This window comes from Macaca nemestrina, chromosome Y (genome assembly GCF_043159975.1).
Source record: "Macaca nemestrina isolate mMacNem1 chromosome Y, mMacNem.hap1, whole genome shotgun sequence".
In the NCBI taxonomy this organism is placed as follows: Eukaryota; Metazoa; Chordata; class Mammalia; order Primates; family Cercopithecidae; genus Macaca; species Macaca nemestrina.
Genome location: NC_092146.1, coordinates 2,256,624 through 2,273,520, shown reverse-complemented (window position 1 = coordinate 2,273,520; position 16,897 = coordinate 2,256,624). Strand labels below are relative to the sequence as shown.

Sequence of the window (16,897 nt, the reverse complement as noted above, 5' to 3'; positions counted from 1 at the left end):
GTCTTGTAGGTGGCAGAACTAATATTTCAGCAGAGACTGTTGTTCAGGAAAAGCAGATGACACGTGACTTTTGTGGCTTTCACTTAAATCTGAGACATTTTATCTAACTACCAAAATTTACATCTTCTATTTGAAATCTCCCTGGAGAAGAAATATGACTGGATAGCTCAGTTTGATGAATAATCCTGCTTTCACAATGGTTATTATTATATTTTTCCCTGCAGATCTGTGACTGTGTCTAATTTATCCATATACAACTCGTAGGTTAACCCTTACACTCTACCTCCCCCGAAGCAATAGGCAAGAACTTACAAAGTTAGCATTTGCAAACAGCTTTGAAGTCCTCTGGTAACTAGATTAGCTGCAGGAGAAAGGGGAAAGTCAGTCTTAGTTATGAGGGCAGCTTCTGAATTCCTGGAGAAGCAGGATTCATGGCAAACAGACCCAAAAGGAGAAATAAACCTTGGACTTTTCTCTCTGCAGATGTGAGCACTTGGAAGTGCTACATCTGTTCATGTTGTTGATCTGGTGTTTGGGATTTGTCTTCTATGTAATATCTTCTTTCTTTCCTTCCTTTCTTTTCTTTTCTTTTCTTTTCTTTTTTTTTTTTTTTTTTTTTTTTTTGACAGAGTCTCACTCTGTTGCCCAGGCTGGAGTGCAGTGATGTGATTTCGGCTCACTACAAACTCCGCCTCTCAGGTTCAAGCAATTCTCCTGCCTCAGCCGCCCAAGTAGCTGGGATTACGGGCACCTGACACCACGCCCGGCTAAGTTCTGTATTTTTAGTACAGACAGGGTTTCACCTGCATTGCCCAGGCTGGTCTTGAACTCCTGACCTCAAGTGATCCACCTGCCTCGGCTTCCCAAAGTGCTGGGATTACAGCCACCGTGCCTGGACTGCAACGTCTTTATAAAGGTAAGCCACTTGGATGGATTAAGTTCCTGTGCAAACAGGGGTATGTGTGTATGTGCATTTGTGTGTGCGTGTGTGTGCACGTGCGTGTGCATGTGTGTGGGTATGCATATTTGTGTATGTGCGTGCGTGTGCATGTGTGCATGTGAGTGCACGTGCATGCAGGTGCACGTGTGCATGTATGTGTGAGTGTGTCTGTGAGCGTGTGCATGTGTGTGCATGTGTGTGTGCACATGTGCGTGTGTGCACGTAGGTGTGTGCATGTGTGCGTGTGTGTGTGCATGTGTGTGCATGTGTGTGTACGCATATGGGGGAAATGCTCTAAGGCAGTTAGCTTGTGCAATCTCTAAACTCTGAATGGTAGAGTCCAGGAAGCAGTTGATGCATTTAGAAAGATACTTCCTTCAAAGTCCCCTGACCCTAAAGAGGACTGACACTGTGACACCTGCTACAAAGTGGATGGAAGTCAAAAACCGGATGCTGAGTTACAGAAAACAGACACAGAAGAACGCATTGTGTAGGATTCCATTTCTCTGAAATGTCCAGAACAGGCAAATCTGCAGAGAGTGAAAGCGCATTGCCGGTTGCCAGGGGCTGGAAAGACATGGGAATGGGTATATTATGAGTTGCATTTTGTCCCCCCCAAACTTCATATATTGAAACCCTACCCTTCAGTACTTCAGAATGTGACTTTCTTTGGAAATAAGATCTTTGCAGATGTATTACTTTGGTGCAAAAGCAATTGCAATTTTCACCATGACTTTTGTTTGTTTTTTTGAGACAGAGGCTCACTCTGTCACCCAGGCTGGAGTGCAGTGGCTCGATCTCTGCTCACTGCAACTTCTGCCTCCTGAGTTCAAGTGATTCTCCTGCCTCAGCCTCCTGACTAGCTGGAATTACAGGCATGCACCACCACAGCCTGTTAATTTTTGCATTTTTAGTAAAGATGAGGTTTCACCATGTTGGCCAGGCTGGTCTCAAACTTCTGACCTCATAATCCACCCACCTTGGCCTCTCAAAGTGCTGAGATTACAGGCAGGAGCTAGCGTGCCCAGCCCCTCGCCATTACTTTTAAAGGCGAAAACCGCAATTACTTTTGCACTAACCTAATCATTAGTTAAGATGAGGTCATACTGGAACAGGATGGGCCCCAATGCAATATGATTGGTATTTTAAAAGAAGAGAGAAATCTGGACACCGACATGCACACAGGGAGAAGGCCTTGAGAACATGAAGTGGGAGATTGGGGTGATGCACCTATAAGCCAAGGGATATTGGCAGCAAACCACTGGACGCAACGGGAGGGGCATGGAATCCATTCTACCTCACAGCGTCAGAAGAAATCAGCCCTGCTGGCTGGGCTCAGTGGCTCAGGTCTGTAATGCCAGCACTTTGGGAGGCTGAGGTGGGCGGATCAGTAGAGACTAGAAGTTCGAGACCAGCCTGGCCAACATGGTGAAACACCATTTCTACTAAAAATACAAAAATTAGCTAGGCATGGTGGCGTGAGCCTGTAATCCCAGCTACTTGGGAAGCTGAGGCAGGAGAATCGCTTGAAACCAGGAGGCAGAGGTTGCAGTGAGCTGAGATTGTGCCACTGCACTCCAGACTAGGCAATAGAAACAGAGTGAGACTCTGTCAGAAAGAAAGAGAGAGCAAGAGAGAGAGAGAAGAAAGAAGGAAAGAAGGAAGGAAGGAAGGAAGGAAGGAAGGAAGGAAGGAAGGAAGGAGAAAAAGAAAGAGAGAAAGAAAGAAAAGAAAGAAAGAAAGAAAGAAAGAAAGAAAGAAAGAAAGAAAGAAAGAAAAAGAAAGAAAGAAAGAAAGAAGGAAAGAAGGAAAGAAAGAGGAAGGGGAAAGGGAAGGAAAGGAAAGGAAGAAAGAGAAAGGAAGGAAGGGAGGGAGGGAGGGACCCAACCTGTTTGCGCCTTGATTTCAGACCTCTATGCTCCAGAACTGTGACAGCTTAACTGTCTGTTTTTCAAGCCCCCTCCCCAGTTTGAAGCATGTTTTTATGTCAGTCCCCAGGAAGCCAATATAAAAAACAGCTGCTAATGGGATTTCTTTTGGGGGCAGTGAAATTATCTTGGAACTAGGTAGAAGTGGTGGCCACACAACACTGTGAAAGCAGCAAGCGCCCTGAATTGTTCACTTTAAAATGGTGAATTCTCCTGTCATCCCAGCACGTTCGGAGGCTGAGGCTGGTAGACCACCTGAAGTCAGGAGTTAGAGACCAGCCTGGCTAACATGATCAAACCCATTTCTACTAAAAATACAAAAATTAGCCAGATGTGGTGGTGACTGCCTGTAATCCCAACTACTTGGCAGGTTGAGGCACGAGAATCGCCTGAACCTGGGAAGTAGAGGTTGCAATGAGACAAGATCACGCCAGCCTGGGCAACAGAGACTCCGTGTCAAAAAACAAAAACAAAAACAAACCAGTTAATTCTATGATTTGTGAATTTCACCTTAATTAAAAAAAAAAAAATGTTTCCGAAAAGGTAGTGAGGAATTAGGTTAAATGGTTAAATTCAGGAAATCCTCTCAGATTGCAAAATAATTGCTATGATTTCCACCATGCCTACCATGTGCCAGACAGTGTTGTATTTTACGTGCTTCTTAAGGCAAGAGTAGATAAGCTTTTCTGTAGGTCAGATAGTAAAGGCATTTATCTTTGCAAACCGTATCGATTCTGCCGCAATATGTGACCAATGTCTGTGTGCCAAGTGGACTTTATGGACATAAAAATTTGAGTGTCACGTAAGTTTCATGCATTACAAAATATTATTGTTCTTTGGAATTTTAAAAATTATTCAGACATGTAAAAACCATTCTTGGCTGGGCACCGTGACTCATGTCTGTAATTCCAGGACTTTGAGAGCCAGAGGCAGGCGGATCGTTGAGGCCAGGAGTTCGAAACCACCCTGGCCAACATGGTGAACCCTGTCTCTACTAAAAATACAAAAAGTAGCCGGGCGTGGTGGCGCATGCCTATAGTTCCAGCTGCTCGTGACTGAGGCAGGAGAATCACTTGAACCCAGGGGGTGGAGGTTGCAGTGAGCCAAGATCACACCACTGGACTCCAGCCTGGGTGACAGAGTGGGACTCCATCTCAAAACAACAATAACGACAATAATAATAATACAATTCTTACCTTGAAAGCTGTACAAAAACTCACTGTGGGCAGATTTGGCGCCGGGGTTCTAGTTTGCCAACATCAAAGCTGTGTGTCGCGCGAGTCCTATGAAACACAGTTTTATCGCCTCTGCTTCACTAAAGTAACCACAAGGACCACGTGGCCACATAGCTCATCTGCAGCCAGATGGCTGGTCGGGGCAGGCTGTGTGCCCAGCAGTAACACACGCAGGCTCCAGATCAGAGCACGTTAGGGGAAAAGCACTCTACTTCCCCGCTCGAAGCCTCAACTGATCAAATGCCGGGAGCTCACAGACACGGCAGAATTTACAAAGCTGATTTTAATTTTCACATCCTCGATACGTTAAAAAGTGCAAATGCGCCTCCTTTTCAATGTTCATGGGATGCTCCTGAAAATTCACAATTGCACTACAAAGAAAGCTTTAGCAAACTGTTTTTTTAAGTAGAAACAAGACAGAAGAGATGCTGTTGCTGTAAAATTGGAAATAAGACTAAGAATATTCTAGGCCATACGTGATGGCTCACACCTGCAATCCCAGCACTTTAGGAGGCCGAGGCAGATGGATCACCTGAGGTCAGGAGTTTGAGACCAGCCTGGCCAACATGGTGAAACCACATTTCTACTAAAAATACAAAAATTAGCCGGGTGTGGTGGCGTGTGCCTGTAATCCCAGCTACTTGGGGGGCTGAGGCAGGAGAATCACTTGAACCGGAAAGGTGAAGGTTGCAGTGAGCTGAGATCAGGCCACTGCACTCCAGCCTGCGGGACAGAGTGAGACTCTGTCTCAAAAACAAAAAGTAATAAAAAATAAAAGAATAAACATATTCTTATTCTGTGTCACACTAACTTCCTGACTTTGTGAGTCACCCTGGCACACATACAGACGTGGATACAACAGGTCTAATATAAAATCAAGAAAAAATCAATCTATTCCTTTCTTAGGAACGTTTGTCAGGAATGGGCAGGAATTAGGTAGAAAGGTGTGTAAATGTTTCATTGTTTGTAGACACTGCCTGTGATGGTTCTTACTGACTGTCAACCTGATTGGATTGATTGACACAAAGTATTGCTCCTGGGTGTGTCTGTGAGGGCGTTGCAAAGGAGATGAATGTTTGAGTCTGCTGGGAAAGGCAGGCCCCCCCGACCCTAATCTGGGTGGACATAATCTAGTCAGCTGCCATCGAGGCTAGAATATAAAGCAGGCAAAAAAGTGTGAAAAGAGACACTGGCCCAACCTCCCAGCCTACATCTCTGTCCCGTGCTGGATGCTTCCTGCCCCCAAACATCCGACTGCAAGCTTTTCAGTTTCGGGACTGGGACTGGCTCGCCTTGCTCCTCAGCCTGCAGACGGCCTATTGTGGGACCTTGTGATCATCTGAGTTAATACTTAATAAACTCCCCTTTGTGTATATATATATATTTCATTAGTTCTGTACCTCTAGAGAACGCTGACTAATATACAGCCAAATCACTCCCCAAGGAGACTGTGCAAATTCACAGCAGTAACATTGAAAATGGATAATGAAACCAGGAAAGCAAACAAAGCAACAAGATCACCCAGATATTTTTAAAAACTTTTAATGTTGGGTTGACAGGAAACAAAAGCCCAAAATGCTAAATACTAGAAAATGACCGTGATACAAGCTCTCCGTGAAAGAACCTGAGAGCTTGCAGCACGCAGATGAAAAGTTAGAATCTCACGTGCTTACAACATTAAGCAAGAAAGAATGAAAATACATGGAATGAACATTCAACTCAAGAAGTCATCCTGTGGGGAGAGTGGATATCACATGAAACCCCAGAAAAGCAGGTGGAGGAAATTAATGCACTAAAACTTGAGAAATGATTTGTCACATAATTTAAACATTATTTGAGAAAACTAAAATTGACGAAGATAACCAACTAAAATAATGACAGCACAAAACAAGAAGAATGCGAGCTTCTCCATACACTTGGAGGATGTGGAAGGATTATAAACAATTACTTTGCTCTAATCTGCACTGTGATATTTGAAAACTTAAGTAAGTATGAATGACTTTCCAATGAAGAAGTAGAAATACAGACAGTTTTTTTTTTTTTTTTTTAATTCATTTCCTGGCCAGGTACAGAGACTTATGCCTGTAATCCCAGCACTTTGGGAGGCCAAGGCAGGCAGATCACTTGAAGTCAGGAGTTCAAGACCTGCCTGATCAACATGGTGAAACCCCACCTCTACTAAATATACAAAAATTAGCCAGGCATGGTGGTGTATGCCTGTAATTCCAGCTACTTGGGAGGCTGAGGCAGGAGAATCGCTTGAACTTGGGAGGTGGAGGTTGCAGTGAGCCAAGATCGTGCCACTGCACTCCAGCCTGGGCGACACAGTGAGACTCCATCTCTAAATAAATAAATACAAATGTCTCTCCATTAGACAGAAACAAAAACCCTTTGCCCCCTCTAAAACACACACAGACACACACACACACACACACACACACACACACACACACACCCCATGCCCAGAAAACTTTAGCCAGTCAGATTTTCCACAACAGAAAGAAGAAAATCCACCAAAATCTATGTATGAAGAAAGCACAATATTGAAATATATTACGTGCAAACATATAACACACATGAATTTGACTTTTGAATGTTGACACAATAATCCTAAAGAAAATAACAAAACTAAAGTGTAACACCAAATAAGATTGGATTGAAGGATGATCGATTTTATGTCATTATATTTAATTCACCAGATTAATAGGTCAAAGTAGAAAACCATGCAGTCATCATGTTGCATCCCAAAAAAGCACTTGACTGAATTTCATACCCATTCCTGACAAATGTTCTTAAGAAAGGAATAGATACATTTTTTCATTATTTTATAGATGAAAACCTGTTGTAACCTTCACAAAAGTGTTAGAAGAATTTTTTTTTCATGATTTTTTTTTTTTTTTAAGATGGACTCTTGCTCTGTCGCCAGGCTGGAGTGCAGTGGCGCGATCTCGGCTCACTGCAACCTCCGCCTCCCGAGTTCAAGCGATTCTCCTGCCTCAGCCTCCCGAGTAGCTGGGATTACAGGTGCACGCCACCATGCCCAGCTAATTTTTGTATTTTTAGTAGAGACGGGGTTTCATCATGTTGGCCAGGATGGTCTCAATCTCCTGACCTCTTCATCCACCCACCTCGGCCTCCCAAAGTGCTGGGATTACAAGTGTGAGCCACCGCACCCGGCCTTTTTCATGATTTTATATATGAAAGCCTTTTGTATCCCCACAAAATTGTTAGAAGAATTTTTTTCATAATTTTATATATGAAAACCTGTTGTATCCCCACAAAGCGTTAGAAGAATAAATACATTTTTTCATGACTTTATGTATGAAAACTTGTTGTACCTCCACAAAGTGTTAGTAGATGCATTTTTTTCATGATTTATATATGAAAATCTGTTGTATCCCCACAAAATGTTAAGAGAATAGACACATTTTTTCATAATTTTATAGATGAAAACCTGTTGTATCCATGACTGTATGTATGCCCGTATGAATCATGAATGAAGGAAGTTAGCATGGCACAGAATTAACATAAGTAGGTAGTTTAAATATATAAAATATGAAAGGTACAAATCAATATAAAAATGTGAAAACGCTGTGGAGAGATACAAAAGAAGTCAACTAAAAAAAGAGCTGTATCGGGCCGGGCACAGTGGCTCATGCCTGTAATCCCAGCACTTTGGGAGGTTGAGGCAGGGAGATCATGAGGTCAACAGATTGAGACCATCCTGGCCAACATGGTGAAACCCCGTTTCTACTAAAAATACACCAATTTGCTGGGCATGGTGGTGCACCTGTAGTCCAGCTACTTGGGAGGCTGAGGCAGGAGAATCGCTCGAACCCGGGAGGTGGAGGTTGCAAGTGAGCTGAAATCACACCACTACACTCCAGCCTGGCGACTGAGTGAGACTCCATTTCAAAAAAAAAAAAAGAAAAAGAGAGAGAAAGATGTATTTTATTCTTATACTCTAGACTACAAACATTCCTAAATTAATCTAAATTTAATGTAATTCTTATAAAAATATTAACAGGGTTTTTCTTAGAAAATGGGCAAGCTGATCCTAAAATACAAATGAAAAATTAAACAGCAAAAGACGGCCAAGAACATCCTGAAAAGATGAATGGGAAAGGCAGTGAGCCTTGTCATACATGAAAAACTATCATTCTCAAGCTACCGTCATTAAAATCATGTGGCATTACCTCATTTGCAGAGTGATCAGTGAGAGACAGGAGAGGACAGAAAGTCTCCCCACCAACCCCTGGGACATACAGGGAGTTAGTGCGTGATGTAAACTGCATTTCAAATCAGTGGGAAAAACATGGATTATTCAGTAAATGGTTTGAGAATAATGAGATTACCCCATGGTGGGGGAAATACTAGATAGAGATGAATCTCTTCCTCTTTCCTATACAAAAAGTGCATCCCTGGGAGCCCAAATATTTTAATGTAACAGAGAAAAAAATTCCCACAAAAGTTTTAGAAGAATATGAGTGTTCTTTTTTTTTTTTTTCCAGTAATGTTGAGTATGGGCAAAGCTGTTCTAAATATTACAGGAAGACCAGAAACCATTCATTTAACCACATAAAAATAGTAAATACTAGAATGAAAAATAAAATGCCACTTAAAGATTCAAAAGGCTAAGGATAAAGTGAAAAGGCATACTTGCTGTCTACTTCACTAAGGGCACTATCTTTCATATGTAAAGAGTTCCTATAGATCAATAAGAAATGGACTGATAACACATAAAAATGAACAAAGTGCAGTTCAAGTGGTTTCTGGAAATGGCTTCTCAACACACAGACCCTCAACCTCAGTCAAGGTAAGAGAAATGCAATGTTAACAGAGTTGATTTGATATCATTTTTCAACTGAGAGATTGGCAGTGACCAGAAAGTTTGCAGGGCTCCTAGGAAACAGATCTGAAGCATCCTTCGAGTCCTGTGAATTTGCACAATGTCTGGGGGAGTGATTTGACAGTGTCCATAAACAATTAAACATGCATTTTTTTTTTAACCTAAGAAAGCTACCTTTGACATTACAACAAATTCACTTACATGAGTTCACAATCATGTACTTCCTAAGATGTACAAGATGGACCACATTTTCCCGACACTGAAGACTTGACCACAGCTTAAGTGGTTTGGTTGAATACATTATGGCCCAGGTTGCAATGGATCTTCTGCCTTGTTAAAAAGAATGAATGTGTCAAGGGTCTTTTTGTTTACTGACACTGCCCAGCATGTACTGAAGCTCAGTAAACAGTTGCAGAATAAATCACAGAAAAGCCTCTCTCCTTAAGAAGTTAGAGATTGGCTCTCATACCAACAACTACCATACTATTCCAAACACTATTATTTCAAAAATTTATAAAGTATTTTATTCTATGTTCTATTAGTCCTTAAATATCATTTCTTTTTTTTTCTTTTTTCTTTTTTTTTTTTTTTTTTTTTTTTTTGAGACAGAGTCTTGCTCTTTCACCCAGGCTGGAGTACAGTGGGGCGATCTTGGCTCACTGCAACCTCCGCCTCCTGGGTTCAAGTGATTCTCCTGCCTCAGCCTCCCAAGTAGCTGGGATTACAGGTGTGCATCACCACACCTGGCTAATTTTTCTATTTTTAGTAGAGTCGGGATTTCACCATGTTGGCCAGGCTGGTCTCAAACTCCTGACCTCAAGTGATCTGCCTGCCAAGGCCTCCAAAAGTGCTGGGATTACAGATGTGAGCTGCCATGTCTAGCCCTTAAATAACTTTTTAATCATCATTCCCAAAATCATTGGACTTTCTTTACATAGAAGTTCCAAAATAATGAAACAAAGAGTTGTTTTACCCAGGTATTTAATGATCCAACAAGCCATATAATTTAAACTTTAGTTTTCAAATAACCCACTCTCAATAAAATCATGTTTATTTTTATGTCCATGAGAAATTAAAATGAATCATCTACAAAGATGGACATCCACCCTCCACAAAAAAATAAGTCTTGTTCACACATTTCTTGGAAGTATAGATTTATTTGTAAATAAGCCCTAATTTGACATATCTTAAAAAAAAAAAAAAACCTTTTTTTTTTTTTTTTTTACTATTATTATTATTCTGCTTCTTGTTTAATGAGCCATTTCTGTGGATAGTATGATTATAATACTTACAAAAATGTCAATGTTATTCATAGAATGACAACAGATTTAATGTATTTTTTCTTTTTATTATTCTAAAGTTAGTTGGTGTGAAGAATCTGACTTCGAAGACAATTCTTGATGATTCATTGGGGAAGACTAGAAACACCACCCTCTAACTTTATAACAAGTGATGGTCACTCTGCAAAGCGGCCAGGCATGCTCGTTAATCCAGCTTTCAGCCCTTGAAGATTCACCAGACTAAGGATTAAGTGAAAAGTAATATGTACCACCTACTTCACTAAGGGCACTACCTTTCATATGTAAACAGTCCCCTATAGATCAATAAGAAAAGGACCCAACACCTGTATAAAAACAAAGGGCAATTTAAACGTTTTCCAGAAATGGAACGCAGATGATTTTATGAAGATAGTCCATTTGATATCATTTTTCAACTAAGAGATTGGCAATAATCAGAGAGTTTGTAGGGCTCTTAGGAAACAGATCTGAGACATCATTCAAGTCCCAGGCACTTGCGAAACTTCTATGGGGAATGGACTGACAGTATCCTTAAAAAATTAAACATTCACATCCGTGGTCGGCCCCCTCAAGGGTGGACAGGATGAGGCATTTGTGATGTGTCAATACATCCTGGAGAATCTAGAAGGTCATCTCCACACACCTGCACCACAGGTGGCATCCTATAGGTATTTGCTCAAGGAAGCAATGAAAGGGTAAGATAAATAACCAAGGGGTTCCTGCCACTGTATTCACCCGATTTCACACACTCCAAGTTACCACTAGTATCAAAATCAGAAGAAATAACTCCAATGCCAGAAAAAGCCAGCTGGCTGTGCCCATCAATATCCTGAGAATGATGGGAGGTGAAAAGGTGCTGAATCCTCAACAGCAGGGAGACTGCTTGGATGACCCCCAACCAGAACTGAAATTGAAGGCAGAGTTTCTGAGCTTAGAAATGGGAAAGACCCAGCATTTATGACTGACTCCTTCATCCAACCTCTTCCCCCAAATCAGACGATTTTTGACACGGGTATGGTAACACCATACCTTTGCGTAGACAGATTCATGGGAAACCTAGCTTTTGTGACGTGCAGCAGTTTTTAACACCATCATCAGTGGCAAAATGAACATTCCCTTGCAATTGCCTTTCTCTGCATGACTATTTTAACAACTTCACGTTAGCCTGCCTGTGCGACAGAGGACATACTGATGATATCCTCATTTTCCGGTGGAGGAAAGTTTATGAAGTCAATCCCATTCCGAATATCAGGACTTTAGATCTCTATGAGATTAGCACAAAATGCAAGTGGAGCCCTCTCCAAGCTTTCATAGAGACATGTATTTTGAAAGCCTTAATGGGGAAACAATTCTTAATGTGGAAAAGTTGTCATGTATTGTAGAGAAGAGAACAGGCTTTCGGTTAATCCCAACTTGTTAGAAAGGGTACGAGGGTTTTCTCAGCCACAAGGCTATGTTACCCCCACATTAAACCCAGCTTTCACATCGAAGTAGTTCCACACTGTGTAAACACTGGACAGACTGTTCGTAAATTTGTGATATTCAACCCATATGAAACTCAAGAGAACACGGGGAAGTATCTAGGTGCAGGTGAGTATCAGGATGCAGGAAGTACCTGGATGCAGGGAAGTATCTGGAAGCAGGGAGTATCTGGACTCAGAGGGTACCTGGATACAGGGGGTAGCTGGATACAGAGAATATCTGGATGCATGGAACATCTGGATGCAGGGAGTTCCTGGATACAAGGGAGTATCTGGATGGAGGAGAGTAACTGGATGGGAGGGAGTATCTGGATAGAAGGGAGTATCCAGATGGAGGAAAATATCTGGAAGGGGGTGTGTGGAAGGAAAAGCATACATGAATAGAAGAGAGTAACTGGATGGAAGAAAGTATCTAGATGAAAGGGAGTATCTGGATGGAGGAGAGTATCTAGAAGGAAGGGAGTATGTGGGTACAGGAGAGTAACTGAATGGAAGGGAGTACCTGGATGGAGTATCTGGATGCAGGGGGCATCTGGATGCAGGGAGTACCTGGATACAAGGGAGTATCTGGATGAAGGAGAGTATCTGGAAGGCAGTATGTGGATAGAGAAGAGTGGATGGGAGTATTTGGATGAAGGAGAGTATCTAGATGGAAGGGAGTAATTGGATGAAAGGGAGTATCTGGATGGAAGACAGTATTTGGATGAAAGGGAACATCTGGATGCAGGGAGTATCCAGATATAGGGAGTATCTCAATGGAGGAGAGTACCTGGATGTGAGGAGTATCTGGATGCAGTAAGTACCTAGATTCATAGAGTATCTGGATTCAGGGGAACAACTGGACGCAGGGAGTATGTGAACTCAGTGGGGGTACCAAAATGCAGGGAGTATCTGGATGCAGGAAGCACCTGGCTATAAGCCAAAATCTGGATGGAGGAGAGTATCTGGATGTAGGGAGTAGCTGGATTCAGACGAGTATCTGAATATACAGGAGTATCTGGAAGCAGGGAGTATCTGGACTCGGGGCAGGGTACCTAGCTGCAGGGAGAGTATCTGGAAACAAAGTATCTGGATGGAGAAGAGTATCTGGCTGGGAGTATCTGGGTACAGAAGAGCACCCGTCCCAATGTGGCAGGACGCGGGAAAGGAAAAGAGCCCAACAAGGACATTTTGGAAATAAAGAGCTAACACTTAGGCTGAAAATTTGCCTTAAAGCCCCAGAAAAAGAACTTGGAACCCATCCTGTAAATTACCACAGCCTTCTTTAACATGCACCCATGGCAAAACACTTAAGTAAAAAAAAAAAAAAAAAGTACTTGGTTTCTAATTTCTTTTTATTAGTCTGACATGAAAAAGAAATATCCCTACAAATGAAAGAAATATTGAAGAAACAAATTGAAGGGCTTACCTTATTTTAATTAAAAAAAAAAAGTCAGGGCTACCAGGGAAGTTTCAGACGTGCTCAATGGACACGTGATTTGTAAACAGCCGAGATTCTGGGGGACAGGGGGTGCCTCGGTGGGGTTGACATTTGAGTTACGGGGACTTAATAATGGCCAGTCTTTCACATCCCATGGGAAACCCCTCTCCCACGGGCCTTGGAGAATGGGGGTCCAAGTGCCTATCCCCCTTTGGATGTTTCATCATTAGTAAACATCATCCGCCCAGCAACAACAAGCAAAGCACATCGCAAGATTAAAACAAAGAATCCGCCGTGAACAGAAGGCCTCCGTCTCTGCTCTCACGCAAGTGTCCTTCGGGGAGGAGCCTCAGGCAGCTGTTCTAACCCTGCCGCCAAGCCTGGGCTGTTTCTGCCGACAATCTTCTATTTCTCTAAAAGAGTACGCTGAACTGTGAGAGACAGAGAGAAGAGAAAGTCATTCCCAGTTCCCTGAGCACTCACGTGGACATAGTTCCTAAAACTTTCAGGAGCCGGTGGTTTTATTTCTGCATAAGAAAAATGGGCCCAAAACTCATCACGAAAAAGCAAAACCCTAACTCTCAATCAACTCAATCAATTTCATTGAATGATGCCATTCATACAAAAAAAAAAAAAGGGGTACTGCAGAAAAAGCAGAAGGAAAACGGCAGAAGGCAATTTCCACTAACGACGTCACAGAGACAGTAACAAATGCCTATAACTTACCAAATGGAAGAATAAATCTTCTAAATGAGAGTGTGCAGTTTTTATTGATTTGCAATTATGCCATGAGATTTTCTGGTCCGTTCATTTAAGTTTTGGAAACTTTATTCTGCATGTCAGTCTTAAAATTATTTTGGAGGGAGAAGCTGGGATTTGGAAGAAGGAATTAAGAACAATGGTATTTTTCTTCCAAACAGGCTGGCAGAAAACACTGGAATGCCAAGCCCTTCAGGTAATGAGGGCCCCACACATATATACCAATGTACTGGCTACTGAAGCCAGACAACTTCATTAGTGGGCAGAAGAAATCTTCCTTTTCTCTTCAAGATATAGCTTGTTCTAAACATCTTTCCCTGACTCGAAAGAGCACTCAACAAGACACTAACTTTCTTTTATTATTATTATTATTATTATTTTTGAGACAGAGTTGTGCTCTTGTTGCCCAGGCTGGAGTGCAATGGCACGATCTTGGCTCACCACAACCTCCGCCTCCCGGGTTCAAGCGATTCTCCTGCCTCAGGCTTCCAAGTAGCTGGAATTACAGGCATGTGCCACCACGCGTGGCTAATTTTGTATTTTTTTTTTTTTAAAGTAGAGACGGAGTTTCTCCATATTGGTCAGGCTGGTCTCGAACTCCCAACCTCGGTCTCGAACTCCCAACCTCAGGTGATCCGCCCGCCTCAGCCTCCCAAAGTGTTGGGATTACAGGCATGAGCCACCGCATCTGGCGAGACACTAACTTTCTAGAAGTCTCTATCTTTAAAACTGAATGCCAGGCATGGTGGCCCATGCCTGTAATCCCAGCACTTTGGGAGGCCAAGGTGGGCAGATCACTTGAGGTCAGGAGTTCGACACCAGTCTGGAAAACATGGTGAAAGCCCGGTCTCTACTGAAAATAGAAAGAAAATTAGTGGGGCATGACGGTAGGTGCCTGTGGTTCCAGCTACTCAGGAGGCTGAGGAAGGAGACTCACTTCAACCCGGGAGGCGGGGGCGGCAGTGAACAGAGGTCGCACCACTGCACTCTGGCGACAGAGAAAGACTCCATCTCAAAAAGAAAAAAAATTAAAATACTTTAAATCATTTCACTAAAAATACATCTCAATTTGACAGCTCCTATTAAAAATAAACGTTGCATCTCTCAGGCAAATGAGAAGGTTCCAATTATGTACAAATGAAAGACAAAACACACGCACATATATACACACAGAAATCTTTCTTGCCATTTTCAAAAGTGCTTCTAATGGCAAAATGCCTTTTACCCTGAGAAGCCTCTCACAAATTAAATAGTCTCTTCTTAACCCCATTTTCCACCTGGTTGAGAGGAGTTGTAGAAAGTGATAGCAGGCTGGGTGCGGTCGTTCACGCCTGGAATCCCAGCACTTTGGGAAGCTGAGGTGGGAGGGCTGCTTGAGGTCAGGATGGGCAACATAGTGACACCCTGTCTGCGCAACCTAGTGAGACCTTGTCTCCACAAAATAAAAAACCAAATCAGTCGGGCATGGTGGTGTACGCCTGTGGTTCCAGACAATCAGGAGGCTGAGGTGGGAGGATCCCTTGAGCCCAGGAGGTCGAGGCTGCAGTAAGCTATGATCGTGCCGCTACACTCCAACTTGGGCGACAAAGTGAGACCCTGTCTCTAACAACAAAAAAAAGTTGACAGCAAAACTTGACAAGTTGTATTTCAGGAGATACATTTCAGGAGGACTTTTAATTCCCAGTGCATGCCAGCCAGCTGTGGACTTCCCGATGATGCAACAATCGTGTGCCACTCGGAACTTTTTTTTTGAAACAGTCTCACTGTGTCATCCAGGCTGGAGTGCAGTGGCACGATCTCGGTTCACTGCAACCTCTACCTCTGGGGTTCAAGTGATTCTTCTGCCTTAGTCTCCCAAGTAGGTGGGATTACAGGCGCCCACCACCACACCCAGCTAATTTTGTATTTTTAGTAGAGACGGGGTTTCACCATGTTGACCAGGCTGGTCTCGAACTCCTGGGAAAACTTCCTTAATATTTTGTTAAACAGAGACTTAGGCACATACAGGTCTTCTCTGAAGGCCCAGGCCCTAGGAAGTTTATACATTCATTGTCTCTTGAAAGTATCCCTCAAAAGCAACGAGACATAAAGGAAGACCTTCAAAGCCATGCAACCAAATTTGAGAATGTGAGCAAGATAGCAAGATGGGAGAGCATGGAGAAGATAAAATGGGAACACTGGCCACATGTGCGGACCGCTGTTCCCCGTCCTTCTTACCAGCTGGCTCTGCGTTGGCGTTCCGGTGGCTCTCCATGTCCACCTCCCCTTGTTCTGCTGAAAACAAGAAGAAAACACACAGAGAGGCTCAGTGCGACAGAGAACCCTCTCCTCAAAATACACACAAAATACTTGGGCTTTCCTGAAGTTGATGCTCCTATTGCTTGGATGAGAGCACTCAGTTCTGAACCCCAAGACCCACTGGGAATATGGAGTCTAACACTCAACTAAGTGAAGACTTTGCCAGTATTTTTTCTTTTTCTTTTTGTATGAGACGGAGCTTGCTCTGTCACCCAGGTTGGAGCGCAGTGGTGCGATCTCCGCTCACTGCAAGCTCCACCTCCCGGGTTCACGTTATTCTCCTGCCTCAGCCTCCCCAATAGCTGGGACTACAGGCACCCGCCACCACACCCGGCTAATTTTTTGTATTTTTAGTAGAGATGGGGTTTCACCATGTTAGCCAGGATGGTCTCAATCTCCTGACCTTGTGATCCATCCGCCTCGGCCTCCCAAAGTGCTGGGATTACAGGTATGAGCCATCGCGCCCGGCTGCCAGTATTTTTTCATGCATGGCACAGGCAGAGATAAACTTCAACAGGGTAATCCAAGCAGCTTTATTTTCCTCTATTTTAAGGGTTGCTTTCTTCTCCCTAAACACTGAGGAACACGCACATGGAAGCCCTTTCTATACATATATAAAAAAAAGTACATGCATCTATGAAAATAAGATTCTTAATAACTGCCCCCAAACTCATCAAACAAATGCAGAT

General features: G+C 42.9%; 1 protein-coding gene across 4 annotated transcripts in view; it reads right to left on the bottom strand.

Annotated features, from left to right (window-relative positions):
• Nucleotides 1–13,047: 13,047 nt before the first annotated feature.
• The window catches only part of LOC105478065 (CD99 antigen), a 47,606-nt gene continuing 43,756 nt past the window's right edge, over nucleotides 13,048–16,897 (bottom strand). For 2 of the 4 annotated variants that reach the window (XR_011618551.1, XM_011735031.2), the window contains 2 exons: nucleotides 16,128–16,184; nucleotides 13,048–13,582 (listed from right to left, as the gene is read on the bottom strand). Coding sequence is in view for 2 of the 4 variants with exons in the window: in XM_011735031.2 (XP_011733333.1) it covers nucleotides 13,557–13,582; nucleotides 16,128–16,184 (83 nt within the window). In the remaining 2 variants the exon portion in view is untranslated. The remainder of the gene's footprint in view (nucleotides 13,583–16,127; nucleotides 16,185–16,897) is intronic. The other 2 variants (XR_003017222.2, XM_011735032.2) reach the window with 1 other exon arrangement.